The sequence below is a fragment of the Pinus tabuliformis genome, chromosome 4_1 (genome assembly GCF_031772625.1).
Source record: "Pinus tabuliformis cultivar Carrire ecotype Pingquan chromosome 4_1, CPIR1, whole genome shotgun sequence".
NCBI lineage: Eukaryota > Viridiplantae > Streptophyta > Pinopsida > Pinales > Pinaceae > Pinus > Pinus tabuliformis.
The window spans coordinates 567,673,604-567,688,754 of NC_142303.1; the positions used below are offsets into that span (position 1 = coordinate 567,673,604).

General features: G+C 36.8%; 1 protein-coding gene across 1 annotated transcript; it reads left to right on the plus strand.

The window, feature by feature from the left end:
• Positions 1-13,660: 13,660 nt before the first annotated feature.
• On the plus strand, positions 13,661-14,542 carry LOC149177155 (uncharacterized). Its single transcript, XM_089421679.1, has one exon. It carries the CDS (start codon positions 13,661-13,663, stop codon positions 14,540-14,542), a length of 882 nt encoding a protein of 293 aa, XP_089277805.1.
• Positions 14,543-15,151: the final 609 nt, after the last annotated feature.

Sequence of the window (15,151 nt, forward strand, 5' to 3'; positions counted from 1 at the left end):
AACTGATAGTTATATCATTTCATTTCAATTCGTTAGTTCTTGAATTTTACATTACAAAATCCAAATAATGAAACTATAGCCGTGGATACTACGCTAAGTTTGTCACTGTTAATTGTCACTTTTAATGGTTGCGTAGTCATATATACCAGGTTGGGGCCTGACTTCACATTTGAAGTGATAGTCTCCATTTAGGTAAAATTAATCCAAATGTAGGACTCTGTCATTTCATGACATTTGGAACGATTTTAAATAAATCCCTACAACTGTGAGTTCCACTCTCGAGGAAGGCCTGCAATTACATATTGGGAAGAAAAACTGCCTTAGTTTGTAAGCAGCAAACATGATCCCGTTGAAGATTTATTCAAAGTCTTTCCACCGAATTATCATAGTTGGTTAAGAGTCGAATGCCTCATTCATTTTTCAAATACTAATTTTATGTTATTAAAGGTTGAACCTTCATTTTCTTTTACTTATAGTTATGATTTATATATATATATATATATATTTGTTTTTTAATATTATTGAACTGATAACAAAATTAGATCATATTAACATTTTATTGGTGGGAAGATGTTCAATTGAAAATCAAGATTAAAAGCCGCAACAATTTTGTTTTTGTTTTTTTTAAAGTTTATGTGGTTAGATAGGTTGGAACACTGAAGTTTTTCAATTTATTTTATCTTAAATGTCTAATGAGATATATAAAAAATGTTAGTTATTGTTATACAATATATTAAGTTATAGTTGTGGTAAATTTCAAAGTGAAATAGAAAAATTTTAAATTAGTTGAAACAATCAGGAGAATATGGAAATATCAATAGTGCAGAGATAATTTTCCTAATTGCTAATTCTTTGGCCTTATTCTAATAATGGTTTCTATATTTTCATAAAAACATTAAATTTATAAAAAAAGAATTTTAAATATTATATATTAAAATTTTAAATTTTTTGGTTTCTAATTAACTTAAAAATATTTTGTTAATAATTAGTATGCAGTTAAATTGGTTTTTGCCTTCAAATCTACTTAATAAGTTTAATATTAATAATTAACAAAAAATAGCAATAATTAAATTAACATTATAAACTATATTAAAAATACTTATACTACTCATTAAAGATAATAATTAATGGTTAAAAATCCCCATGGACCATCAACTCCTTTGCCACTTCATTCACTAGCCCATCTGCCAATTTGTTGGCGGTTCAACGAACGAGGCGAAACTCCAAGTTCCACATGTGAGCCAAGTGTCTGTGAATCCTTTGTATGATATGGCTCAAGCGCTAGTGCTTTGTCACTTTCCCTAAGTTGGAGTAGCACTGTTACCTACTAGCTACCTTGATTTCCAAAGTGGAGTCGTCCTCTATTGTGTAGTGGTGGAAATTGGATTTGATCAACAAGTTTAGCCCTTGTTCCAGAGCCAAGAATTTTGTTGCATTGTTCGTCGTCATGCCCATATTTGAGCAGTGTATTAGGAGGATTTTACCAGTGTTTTCCCATAACACCCCTCCCGCACTAGCATGAACAAAGTTTCCCTTCGAGGTGCCATCGAAGTTTAACTTCAGAAAACATGTCGCCAAAGGTGTCCAAGACTTTTCCAATCCCTACACTCTTGGTTCCTTTCTTCTATGAAGTGGAGGTTGGATTCGTTTCAGACCTAGGGATTCCAAGATTCAACTTTCTTGTGTTATAGGATTACTATTTTCATTTCGCACCTGACAACTTAGGATTATATCCTATATTTGGTGCAGGATTTGGGAGATCAATGAGGAAGCTAGGGAGGATTTGTCCTGGAATATCTGTCAATTTCTCTCTTTCTAAGCTACCTAGATCACAAAACTAGGAATCAGGCTCCAGGCAAGATTAATCCCTTCATCTTTCAGTATTTCTCCTCTCCAATCATTTAAAGTTTCCTAGATATTGTCTCTTTATCTATCTGTCTGCCAAAAGTCTTGGGCAACCCAATTCCATAGCGTAGCTATATATTCACAGGTATTTAGGATATAGTTGATAGTTTCTTCTTTCTTTTGGCATAGGCTACAACGTGAAGGTCCCGAGAAGCCCTTGCGATAAAGATTTTCCTAAGTAAGGATTTTTTTGTGCATCACCAACCAAATGAACATTTTGAATTTTGACCAATGCTGAGATGACCAAATTTTGTTCTAGTTTGGCTGTAACAACCCCAGGTTAAAAGTTCATGTAATAAAATTAATAAAGGAAAAATAAGACCAAGGTCATGGGACACTTATTCCAAGTTGAATGTAGGGAAAAAAAATCCTAGTGGGGTGTTCATTTTGGTTTATTATGGCTAAGGAAATCGGTAAAGGCAATGACAAATGATTTGGAAAGGCAAGAGGAATTATTTGGCATTTATTTATGAAAATAAAGGAAATTAAGAGAAAAGGAAGGTGAAAGGTCACAAGTTGCATGTGAGGAGGAAATTGAAGGAAAATAGAGGAAAAATGAAGAAATTAGAGGCATCAATGATAAAAAGGATTATGAGGATCAATTCACAACTTTTTTCCAGTCTAGTTTTGGAGTTAGTATCAGAGAGGAGAACAACACCAAGCAGAGAAGGAAAGAAGGCAAGCAAAGGAAGGACAAGGAAAGCAAAGGAAAGAAAGGATCAAGCTAGGAAAGGTTGGAATAGGTAGCTTCAATAGGAATACTTACAAATAACAGATTGCATGTATGATTTCTTAGTTGGTTTTGGCATGCATGGAATATGCATGTGTGTATCTTGGTTTCTTTGCTATCCATGGAATGGATATTGTCAGGTTTTGACAGTGGTTTTAGCCTTGCCTTGCCATTTCCAGATAGCCATGGTGTGATGGGATTATTTCTTAGTTGAGATTTGGATTTCCGTAAGGTTTTGGATCTGGATGAGGTGGTCTCAGGAAAATCCCCAGGGTTGGGGGTGGAGATGGTTTTCTTTGGGAAGCCCTCAACAGGAGACGGGAAAATTCCTCAAGTGATGGTGAAGGAATTCTGTGCCATCCAAGCTCGATTTGGTTTTGTGATCTCGAGACCAGTTTATGTGAGATCACGATATGGTGAGGTTGGAGGTGGCTTAACCTCTGGATTCTCCTTGGTTTTTTATGGATTAGTTTATCCCACAAGATCTCACACTCATGCTTGGAATATGGCACAGGGGTGATTTGGTGATTGGCGATGCTCTTCAACATCTTACTAGGGACTTTGTCATAAACCCTAGATTAATTCATAACAACTTTCATTACATCTAGGGTTTCAATGTTTCTTACAATGGTATGACATACTCTCCTACAACATAAACCCTAGAAACAATTCAAACAAATATAGATCTACTAAGGTTTCATACAAATCCTATATTTCATACAAGAGTATTAATCAATCAAAACCAATCACAACTTAGCCATCAACATGACCAACTTCCACAAGGGTTCGTTGTAATCCCTAGATTTCCAATCAACCATCAATCAAAACTAAAACTCTGATTTTGACAATCTTACACAAATCTCAAATTATCACATTTTCATCATACATGAGAGATTTTTACTTCGACTAAGGTTTAACTCCAAAACCCTATAATTTCATTTTCACAATCTCAATAATCAGTATATAAATAGATCTCAGATTGTTATATCACATATACTATAAAATTTAACTACTACTAGGGTTTATCTACAAAAACCTAGATTTCCAAATATCATCATCCTAGAATCTTAGACAAGGACTTATATTAAATCCTAAGGCTTATGGCCCTCAATAATTAGGTCAACACATATATCTAAGAATTCATTATCATGCATAAACGTATCATATGTCAGACAAAATTAATACATTATACATACACTAACCTAGACCATGCTAGGGTTTTGACCAAATGTACACACACACACACACACATATATATACCTAGGGCTTCATTCCTAGGTTTTATTTTGAACACATAACAAAGTTTTTTCTTATAGGCTCAACTAAACCCTAAAGATCTAGGGTTTCATAACTTAGCAAAGCAAACCCTATTATTCCAAAATTTCAAAGGTTTGAGATCATAGAAAAACATCATTCAACCCTAACAAGTTAAGATTTCATGATCACACTGAAATACCAAACATGACATCATCAACAAGAACTTCAAATATCATTTCACAATAACCCTAAGTGGGCTAGGGTTACACACATTGTCAGCATACCCTTAGGTTAGGGTTTTCTAGAGAACGTGTCTAGGGTTTCTAAAAAAATCAGTTAAGAATATGAGTGGGGTAGATTTATCACTTGATGAATTAGCCAGAACATGAAGCAATATGATTCAACATAGCTAGACACAACAATGTTAGTAATAGTTTGTCAAATGAATAAATATTTATTATAAATAAATCAATGTTTTAAAGCATACCTTTATTCTTTAACAAACCTTGTCTTGAGAGATCCTCTTTCATACTCCTTGAGAATATAGCAGATGTTTTCTTAATCAAGAGAATAAAGGGAGAATGATGATTAATATTTAATATAATAAAAACTAAATGGGTACATGAAACCAAAACTGAAAGGAAATGAGATACTTATCTGCGAGAGTTGTTGGGGGCTTCCTCCAAATCTTGAGGAATACCTATAAACTTATAAAACAAAATAAAAAATATTTTCCAAAAACATGTTAAAACTAATAAATTCTAAACATAAAAAATGAAAATTAGAATAACTAAAAGAAAAGGAATTAATAGTATAAATCCCTTATATCATATTCTTCAGGTTTGAAATTCTTTGGGTCTCCTTCTTCAACAATGTTAGCATGATCTCTTTCTCTCTTCTTGTTTCTTAGATTGTTGGGATAGTCACTTTTTTAGTGATCCTTCTTATGACATTGATAACATTCTACCTTGGACATGTCTACTTTCTTCCTTGGTCCTTTCAATTTATTTCCTTTGCGTTGAGTAGTGTAGGCATTTGATACTCCTTTAGGATTGGAAACTAGAGATATCCTCAATTCTTCTTGACTAGTCACTGCAGGCAGTCCATATTTCTTCAAAAGTGGGAGCTTCCTTCCAACTATTAATTCCTACAGCAAATGCACCCCAAGCAGGTGGCAATCCTAATAGACTAGTGATCACGAGTTCTTTGTTTGGAACAAATTCATCAATAGCCAAAAGATCATCTTTGATTCTCTGTATAATATTCATGAAGAGGGAAGCCATTGTATCTTCTTTAGTCATGTTTATGGTCCTTAGTTCATTCTTCTAGCTTGCCACTTGACATATGTTCTTAATAGTGAATAACTTTGACAAGGATTCATACATTTCATGAACATGATTGATGTTGGCTATAAATGGGACAAGATTGTCCTTTATTCCTTCTACCATTAGAGTCATGGCCACAAATTCTGATTCTTTGAACTTTACTTTGTCAACATCAATGGAGTCATCTGTAGGCTTCTTAACTTTTCCTTTGACCAAGTCAAGTACTTTGTTCTTTTAAAGGATGAGGTCAATCCTTTTCTTCCAAGACCTATGGCTTGAGTCTCCTTCAAGTTTTTTATCTCCCTTGATTGTGTTAGACATCTTCCTTGAATATAGTGGACTTATTTCCTAAAATAACCCTTTTGAATGGTTCCTTGAACAAGTGCTTGAGACTGCCTTTTTCTTTCTTTCTTCACCAAAGCTCTAATACCATGTAATAAAATAAAAAAGGTAGAAATATTTTCTTATACTTGATAATTACTTGTGATGATCTCAACTTCTTATTAGGTTTTCTTTATATATTATTTCTTTTAGTTCATCAAGCAATTACTAAAGAAAAATCACATAAAACAATGGACGCTAGATATAGGCACTACATCATGAAAAAACCCCCTTCGAGGGGAAAACCAAGTCAAAATTCTCTTCCTTTCAATAGTATTCTTTGAGACTCTTCACCCTAGACAAATACCAAACCTTTGCTCCACACTAAGTCAGCGTCCCGGATCTTTGACCTCTCTTCTAGCAACTTTGACTATGTAGTAGCTTCCAGCATTGGGTAGCTTTCGAAAATAGCAAAACTTGGAAGACTTTGATCTCCAAAACTAGGGCATGAAAAAAAGAGAGAGAGGCGCCAAAATTTAGGTTTTCTTCTTCTCATTGGACTCCACCCAACTCACACTTCCTTTGATTTCCTTAGACACACTTCGCACTTCTCTGGCTTCCTTAGAGATATCAAACTTTCTTGAGATGAGATGCTCCAAATGAATTCGACTTGCTTCTATATATAGGCTTCAAGGGAGGTTGAATTGATGTCCTTAGGCTGAATTTATGTGGAGGATACATAAATTATATTTGACTCAATACTAAATCTTCTTATATGTTTCAAAAGCCCAAGAAGGGTCTCTTTAAAAGTACAATGATTCTATTGAATCAAAATAAATCCTAGAAGTCCTCGATGGGTACTTTGATATAAAACATGGTGACCCAAGCATGAAACCTAGGCTTTCATAAGTCACAATAACAATAATAAAAATTGTTTTCTTTATTCTTTTGACAAGTACATTACAATATGACTCAAATACATTTAATGGAGACTGAACCTAGTTACATTTTCCAACACGACTTACGACAGGAAAGGGTTTCTAGTAATATAGTGGAGGAATGAAAATTTGATGTGGGTACTAACAAGACAACAGACTATGGAGGAGAGAGATATCATAAAGGTCTAGAGGGTGATAGGAGCTGCGAGGGAGACCCAACAATGCAAACATGCATTTAACTGAGTGAACCTATGGTGAAAGTGAAAATGAACATATAACTGAATCACCTTAAATCGTTCCTTAAGACTGAATGATATGACTTGGACCCGAAGAACATAATGAATTTTAAAGACCTAGGAACACTTAAGAACAATTTTAAAACCAAATTGTAAAGGTCCCTGAATACCAAACCCCACAAATGAGCACCAAACAATTGAATGAGATACCGGTTGGATCAGTGATTTCCAAGGAAGTCGGGGAAAGAATGATGACCAACTCAAAAGACGGGCCATATCCAATATTGTGCAAGAACAAAATGAAGAACGTGGATGCTTACTTCCACCTAGAAGCCCTGAGTGTTGATATGAATGACAATAACAAGGTACAAAAAATTTGTGTAGAGAGGAAAGGGAAAGCCAATTATGGAACATACCTTGGGACAACGCCACTACCCAGTGATGAAACCACCATGCCAGAGCTAACCATAATTCCACAAAGCAAAAAGAAAGGAATTAAACCTATAGTTCATAGGAGAAAGGAACCAAGAGTGTAGGGATTGGAAAAGTCTTGGATACCTTTGGCGACAGGTTTTTTGAAGTTAAACTTCGATGGCACCTCAAAGGGAAACTTGGTTCATGCTGGTGCAAGAGAGGTGTTATGGGAAAACACTCCTAAACTCCTTTGAATATACTACTCCAATATGGGCATGATGATGAACAATGCAGGAAAATTCTTAGCTCTAGAACAAGGGCTAAACTTCTTGATGAAATCCAATTTCCATTACTACACAATAGAGGATGACTCCACTTTGGAAATCATGGTAGTCAAAAGGTCACAATGCAGCTCCAACTTAGGGAAAGTTGCAAAGCACTAGTGCTTAAGCCATATCATATAAAAGATTCATAGACACTTGGATCACATGCAGAACTTGGAGTTTCGCCTCGTTCATTGAATCGCCAACAAATTGGCAAATAGGTTGGTGAATGAAGGGGAAAAGGAGCTCATAGTTCAAGGGGATTTTGAATGGGAGGAGGTTCAATCAAGACAACTTAAGGTTGAATGTGCCAACATAGTTGATCTAGATTTGAAGGGATGTGATTAGATGTGGACGAACACCGATGAGTAGGGTTCGCACCCTGGGTGTGGGGGGGCCTCAAATCCCAAGAAATGTTTAATTATTATTAGAAATTGGATGACAAAACCAAATCATAACCAACATAAGGGATAAATGTTCCCCCCCCTTCTGGTATCTCATTCATAGAGAATTGTGATTCCTCAAGAAACAGAGTATCTTTCTGGTGCTAAGAGGAACAAATACTTACCAGAGTATGGAACGGGGCATGAACGTTTACTCTAGGGGAAGAGCCCAAGGAGCAAAATCATCACCTATCCCTGCAAAAGAACCAAAATGGAGACTGCAACATGGGATGTTGCACAGGCCTATGTAGACATTGTCCCAAAAGCGAGAAAGGCCATTCTAGAAGTTAAGGAGCAAGAATTTTGGGAGCTAAGAGCGAACAAATCAAAGGGCCACGAGGCGGAGGAGGTTAATTAGGTGATCGACACAGGCATTACTCAGACCCAAGAAACCATATATCATAAAACTGTGGATATTGTATGGCACATAAAAATGTCGATGGGTAAAATCATTGTGGAAACAAACTCTTAGGGAGCTTAGCTGAGGTAGTTTGATATCCTCTAGAGGTGAGTGGAGAGGCTGGAGACCCACCTTCACTCTCTGGTCAACATTGAACACCATCATAAGGACCAGATCAATTATTCGGCGAAAATGTTTGACAATTTCCTATAGTATGTCCATCACCTGGACATTCTACCTTGCAACGGGGAGGACCAATTGGATACTGTTTGTTCTGTGTGTGTGCGTAGCATGAGAGGAGAACCATCACACTAAGGTAGTGACTAGGACCCTCTTGAGGAACTAAACCCCCCGCAGGTGACGACCTTGATAACTACTCTAAAGACATGTTCCTTTTTTATGGTTTTTGGTATGTTGGTTCGAAGTCTTGTATAGTCCTCTTATGTCTATTCTTTTTAAGTGTCTAAAGTATGTTAGGGCGAAGCCGCTGGGTTTCCACACAAGCTCTTCTTCAATCCTTCCCTTTTACCTCACATCTTTGTGTCTGTTGCATATATATTTCTTCCTCCAAAACCCTTTGGAGAAAATCTGTCTTTACATCTAACTACTCAAGATGAAAATCTTCAGCTGCTACTAGACTTAAAATAGTTCTGATTGAAGTCATTTTAACAACAGGAGAAAATATCTCATCAAAGTCTATAGCCTTTTTCTATGTAAACCCCTTCACCACAAGTCTAGCTTTATACCTTTGTCTACCTCCATCTTCTTCCTTCAACCTGTAAACCCATTTATTCTGCAATGTTGTTTTACCTGCAAGCAACCTGACTAAGTCCAAAGTCTGGTTATGTGCTAATAATTCCATCTCTTCTTTCATGGCTTGCTCCCACTTCTTCCTGGTTTCTACCTGCACTGCTTCTTCATAACATTTCGGTTCACCAGAATCAGTTAATAATACATAATTTAATGAAGGAGAGTATCGTTTAGGGGGTCTACTTATCCGGATAGATCTTCTAACACCACTTTCTGGTGTTTGAGGTGCTTGTTGCTGTTGTGGTTGTTGTTCTGGCCGTTTATCATTATGATTTTCAAGCACCATCACTTTTTCTGTGATCTCATCAAGCACTGTGTATTCTCTGTTTCCTTTTTCTTGTTTCTTTTCCTGCAGCTGATCCTTATACAAAACTTTTTCATTTAATGTGACATCTCTGCTCCTAATGATTTTGTGTTTTTCATAATCATAAAAGAGATAACCAAAATCATTCACACCACATCCAATAAAGGTAAATTTCTTTGATTTTGCCTCAAGATTTGTTCTATTTTATTTATTAATGTGGACAAAGGCTTCACAACCAAAACTCTTTAAAAGAGAGTAGTTTACCTTTTTACCTGTCCATGCCTCCTCTGGAATACCACCATCCAAGGAACTTGAAGGCCCTCTATTTATTAGATAAACAACATCTATCCAAAATTGTAAAGGCAATCCTGCATGCAACCTCATGCACCTTGCATGCTACATGATTGTCATGTTCATCCTTTCTGACACACCGTTTTCTTGTGGTGTTCCTGGAACTGTCTTCTCTCTGTGAATTCCATTCTTTGAACAATACCTATCAAACTCTTTGCTGCAATATTCACCTCCATTATCTGATCTGAGACACTTCAACCTTTTTCCTATCTCATTTTCAACCAAAGCTTTCCATTTCTTGAAAGTATCAAATAATTAGATTTATTTCGAATATAATAAATCCAGGTTTTTCTGGTTGCATCATCAATAAAGGTAACATAATAAAAAGATCCACCGAGAGATGATATATGACCAAGTCCCCATACATCTGTATGCACAAGCTCTATTTTTTTGCTCTTCTTTTCTTTCCCAACTCTGAGGAATCTAACTCTCTTATGTTTTCCATAAACATAATTCTCATAGAATTTTAAATCAACATGCTTCAAACCTGACAACAAATTTCTTAATTGAAGAATCTACATCCCCTTCTCACTCATGTGCCCGAGCTTATGATGCCACAATGTTGTATCTTCTCCTATAGAGGTTAAAGCATTAACAGAATTAGAAATACCATTGCATAAATACAATGTACCAACCTTTTCTCCTTTTGCTATTACCAGGGTTCCTTTATTGACTTTCCAAGTTTTATCTGTAAAAGTAATTACACAGCCTTCACCTCCCAACTGCCCTGTTGAAATTAAAATTTTCTTCAGATTTGGAACATGCCTTACCTCCTTCAATACCCATTGATTGCCATTTTTCTATTTTATGAAAACTGTACCCATTCCAATGATTTTACAGGGTTTATCATCACCCAATCAAACCTGTCCAAAATCTCCTTGAACATAATCATGAAAATGTTTCCTATCAGCTATGGCATGGAATGAGGCCCTTGAATCTACCACATCTTGCAACACATCACTTGTCGCATTCACTTCATGATTGTTTTCTTGTTGCGTGTCTCCTTCTTTTCCCTTCCGATACTTGCAATATTTATTCAGGTGTCCTTTCTTCCCACATTTCCAACACGCTATCCCCAATCTGGACTTGGATATGCCTTTCCTTGACTTACTGCACTATCTTGGGCTCTTTCCTATTTCCATTTTTCTTCCCCTAATCTCTGCAGTCAAAGCATTACCTGATGTTTCACCGGAGCTTTTTCGTCACATTTCCTTGCTAAGGATTGCACCGACAACATCATCAAACTTTAAAGTAATAGATCCAAAGACAAAGTTACTAATGGCCATAACTAAATCATTCCAACTTTCTGGCAATGAGCATAGAAATAACAGAGCCCTAACTTCATCATCAAAAGTTACCCCTACAGAACTTAATTGACTGGTAACTATATTAAATTCATTTAAATTATCAACAACAGATCCACCTTCTGGCACCTTCATATTAAATAAACGTTTCATAAGAAATACCTTATTGAGGCCGAGGGTTTTTTATATAGTTTGGCCAATGTCAACATTAAACCCTCTATTGTCATTTCCTTTGAAATATTAAAGGCTATTAATGCCGCTAGGCACAACCGTATTGTTCCCAGTGCCTTTCTATCGAGAATATCCCATTCTATGTTTTTCATACTCGTCGGCTTCTTTGCCTTTCATCTCAATGGTTGGTACAGATCTTTTTGGTACAAATAATCTTCCATCTGCATCTTCCACAACTAGTAATTTTGGCCGTTAAGTTTTTCGACCCTAAACCTACCATCTTCTGCCATTGCTCCCAATCGAACCAGGAATCCTTCTCTCCTGCAAGTTTATCAGCCAAATAGACCTTTGACTTTGATACCAGTTGTTAGAAAATTATATATTATAGAGTAAAATAACACATAAAATATATTGCAAAAATACAAACACAGAAAACAAGAGAGACACAGATATACGTGGTTCACCCAATTTGGGCTACGTCCATGGAGGAACAGCCAATCCTTCCTTTTATTCTTTTACCAGCAAACTGAAGAGATACAACCTACAATAGATCCACTGTAATTCCCTCTTTGCTCTCACACAATCTCCTCTCTCTTTCTCACTTAGAATACAGATCTACATAGATGCATTACAATTCTCTCATATATAGCGACTGGTCTCCTTCTAGGACAAAAAACCCTAAATTAAACATAACTTCTATCGTCAGATCTCCGCCTAATGAACGACCCAGATTGACTACGAAATTACAACATTTTACAAGGCAATTTTATGTCTATTTTTAGCCTCAGGGGCGTTGTTCCAAATCCCTCGCCTGGGGGTGGCTCCTTAAGATCGTTGCCACCTCGCCCTAGACCCCCCTTGCAATGCAAATATTACAGGTGACTTTGCTGCCACATTACAAACTGGGGTCCAATCCGGTGATACCTCTAAATAAAGAAGATAATCAAGCTCCACGCCCAACAAGTGATAAAGAACTAGCACCTAAGCCATATCATACAAAGTATTCACAGACACTTGGCTCACATGCAAAACTTGGAGTTTTGCCTCATTCGTTGAACCACCAACAAACTGGCAGATATGTTGACGAATAAAGGGGCAAAGGAGCTGGTGGTCCAAGAGGATTTTGAATGGGAGGAGGTCCAATCAAGACAACTTAAGGATGAATTTTCCAACATAGTTGAGCTAGATTTGAAGGGATGTCATCATACATGGATGGACACTGATGAGTAGGGTTTGCACCCAAGGGGGTTCAAATCCCAAGAAGTGTTTAAGGATTATTAGGAATTGGATGGCACGAATGACTCATAGCTGACACAAGGGACGATCGTTACAGAAAAGTGGATTTTAAGAAATGTCCAAAAAGATAGTACGTGGATATTAAAGGCCAGTGAGGTGGAAACAAATGAGGGTACACTCCTGAGTATGAAATTCCCGCTTCCCAAGAATAATAGTGATTTTAAACCAAAGATAAAATGCTCTCAGTTATTTCTCATGTCAAATCATCTGATAACCCCTATATGGCCATTTTCACCCCCCAAGGACAAAATTTTCACTGTTCAGGTTTTCCTGTCTTTTTTCTCACTTAAGTTTTTCATGAATTTCCCACACGATTTTAGTGTATTTTGAGAAAATACTTTCCCTACAAAATTTTAGCGTATTTTTAGGAAACTTTCCCAACACAAAATAATCATCGGAGGAGAAGTCTAACCATTTTACAAGCTTGGATTTTTTTTGACCATCACTATCAAAAGAACTCTACTATATAATTTTTTTTATCGACTTTTTTCATTCTATTATATGATTTTTTGAATTAATCACAGAAATAAAGTTTAAATTTTATATAATTGGATGTTTATATGATTTCATTATGTTATGTTTGGATGTTCAATCTTTGACAGAAAATTCTAATTGTTTTCTCGATGGAAATGTTTTTTCTTGAAAAATTAAGCTATAAAAGGCATAATACTTGGTCTCTTTTTTTTATAGTATCTTTAATATAAGATGAAACATTAATTATTATTTTTAATGAATAGTATAAGTATTTTTAATATATTTTATAAGTTTGGGTTGACGAATTTCCAACACTGTCAACAGATTCCAAACTACTTACGAATTGTAGCCCACGGGGCTTTAGATTGATAGTAAATGGGTGTACTATTAAGGCACTCCTTGCGATAGGTCACGGTTCAAATCCCTCATGGGTGCTTAGGTAGTATTATATAGAAAATAAAACAACATGCTTTGGAAGGTTTCTGAAATGAGACAGAAGCGAGGGTTTCTGAAACACTAGGGCTAACGGAGGCGAGTCTGCAAGAAGAGCGGCAACGGAGACAAGGGCAGGGGGGAAATCACTTGCACACAACTGGGCCAACAACGACATAAAAAGAGGAGAACGGGTATATAAATCAGGGAGGAGCTGAAAGGCGCCATGGCAGGGGAACCAGGGAGGGGAGAGATCCCCTCCTACAAAAATGTGACAGCGGGAGAATCAAGTGGAAGCGGAATACAAAGAGACCCAAAGGAAAACAGCAGAGATGCGCCAGTGATGGGAAACCGATGGCAAACAAGACTTGGAGGCAGATGCCTCCCCAGAGCTCTGAAAAAACCAAGGTTTGTAATCCCCAATAACAAACTTGAAGAGTACAGATGCTATATGAGGGACCATGCTTTGATATGCAAGTTTGTAGGTTTTTGGCCTTCAGAAAAGGACCTGGCGAAATGGATACAACAAAGATGGAAGTCGAAAGGACATATAGATCTGAAGCTGGGGGCAAAGGGCTTTTTCACAGTGATATTTTCAAACCTAGAAGACAAGGAAAGAATCTTTGAAGGGGGACCGTATTTCATGAATAACGCTGGTTTATTTATGAGGCATTGGGAAGACTGCTACAATCCAGACCATGAAAAGATGTTAGCAGCACCCATATGGGTAAGATTGTTCGGCTTACCAATGGAGTTTTGGGATCTTGATATTCTGGAAGGCATAGGCAATACAATCGGGACTTTTGTCAAAGTAGCAGAGACAACAAAAAGAGGGAAGTATACATCCTATGCAAGGATATGTGTATATATGAATATATCAGAACCACTGCCGGAGTTCATAGAGTTAGAATACCATGACGAAGTATGGCAGCAACCGATGGATTATGAACATATACCCTTCAGATGCAGAAGATGTCATGAATATGGTCATCTCTTCAAACAATGCCCACTGAACGATGCAGAGGAAACATTAAGGAAAAAAGAAGAAGAAAAAAGGAGGACAGAAGGCACAGAAGGAGGGAAGAGGGCTTTCAGGAAATCCCCATAAAAAGAAGACCAGGGAAAGAAATGATAAGAATGCAACAATCTGTCAAAACAGTGGCAGTAGAATGTCAAAACAAGTTCAAGGTCCTACAGGAAGAAGAAGGAGAGATGGAAAAAGTAGAAAGCATAGAGGAACCTATGGATCTCGTAAAAGATACAAAGGAGCTAGACCTAAACCAAGGAAGTATGGCAGAAGGAGGAGAAGAGGACATCATGGATATGGCAGTAGAACAATCTCAGATGGAGATCGATCCCCAGAAGGACAGTGGAAGTGATGAGGAACAAATAATGAAAAGGTTGTTACAGGATTGGAAGAATATTAATGAGAGGTTTATCCCAGAAGCCCAAAAGAAATTGTATAAAGAGATGTTCCAGAAATACAAGGAAAATAAAGGAACCATTCTAGCAAATAAACTGGACCAAATAGGAACGCAAGGAGCTCAGAGTTTGGGAATGGACAGTTCTGGAAAAGGAGGCAGGAAAAGAGGGAGATGGACAATGAGAGAAACCATACAAGCGGTTGGAGAGACACTGGTTAACTTAGGCAGAGTTATACCTCTCTCAAAGGTATTTCAACAACCACCCAAAAAGTTATAAAATGATAGTCACAAGT

Bases quoted from the DNA above. Each gene is read 5' to 3' on its own strand.
- LOC149177155 (XM_089421679.1), top strand. From the start codon at position 13,661: ATGGCAGGGGAACCAGGGAGGGGAGAGATCCCCTCCTACAAAAATGTG.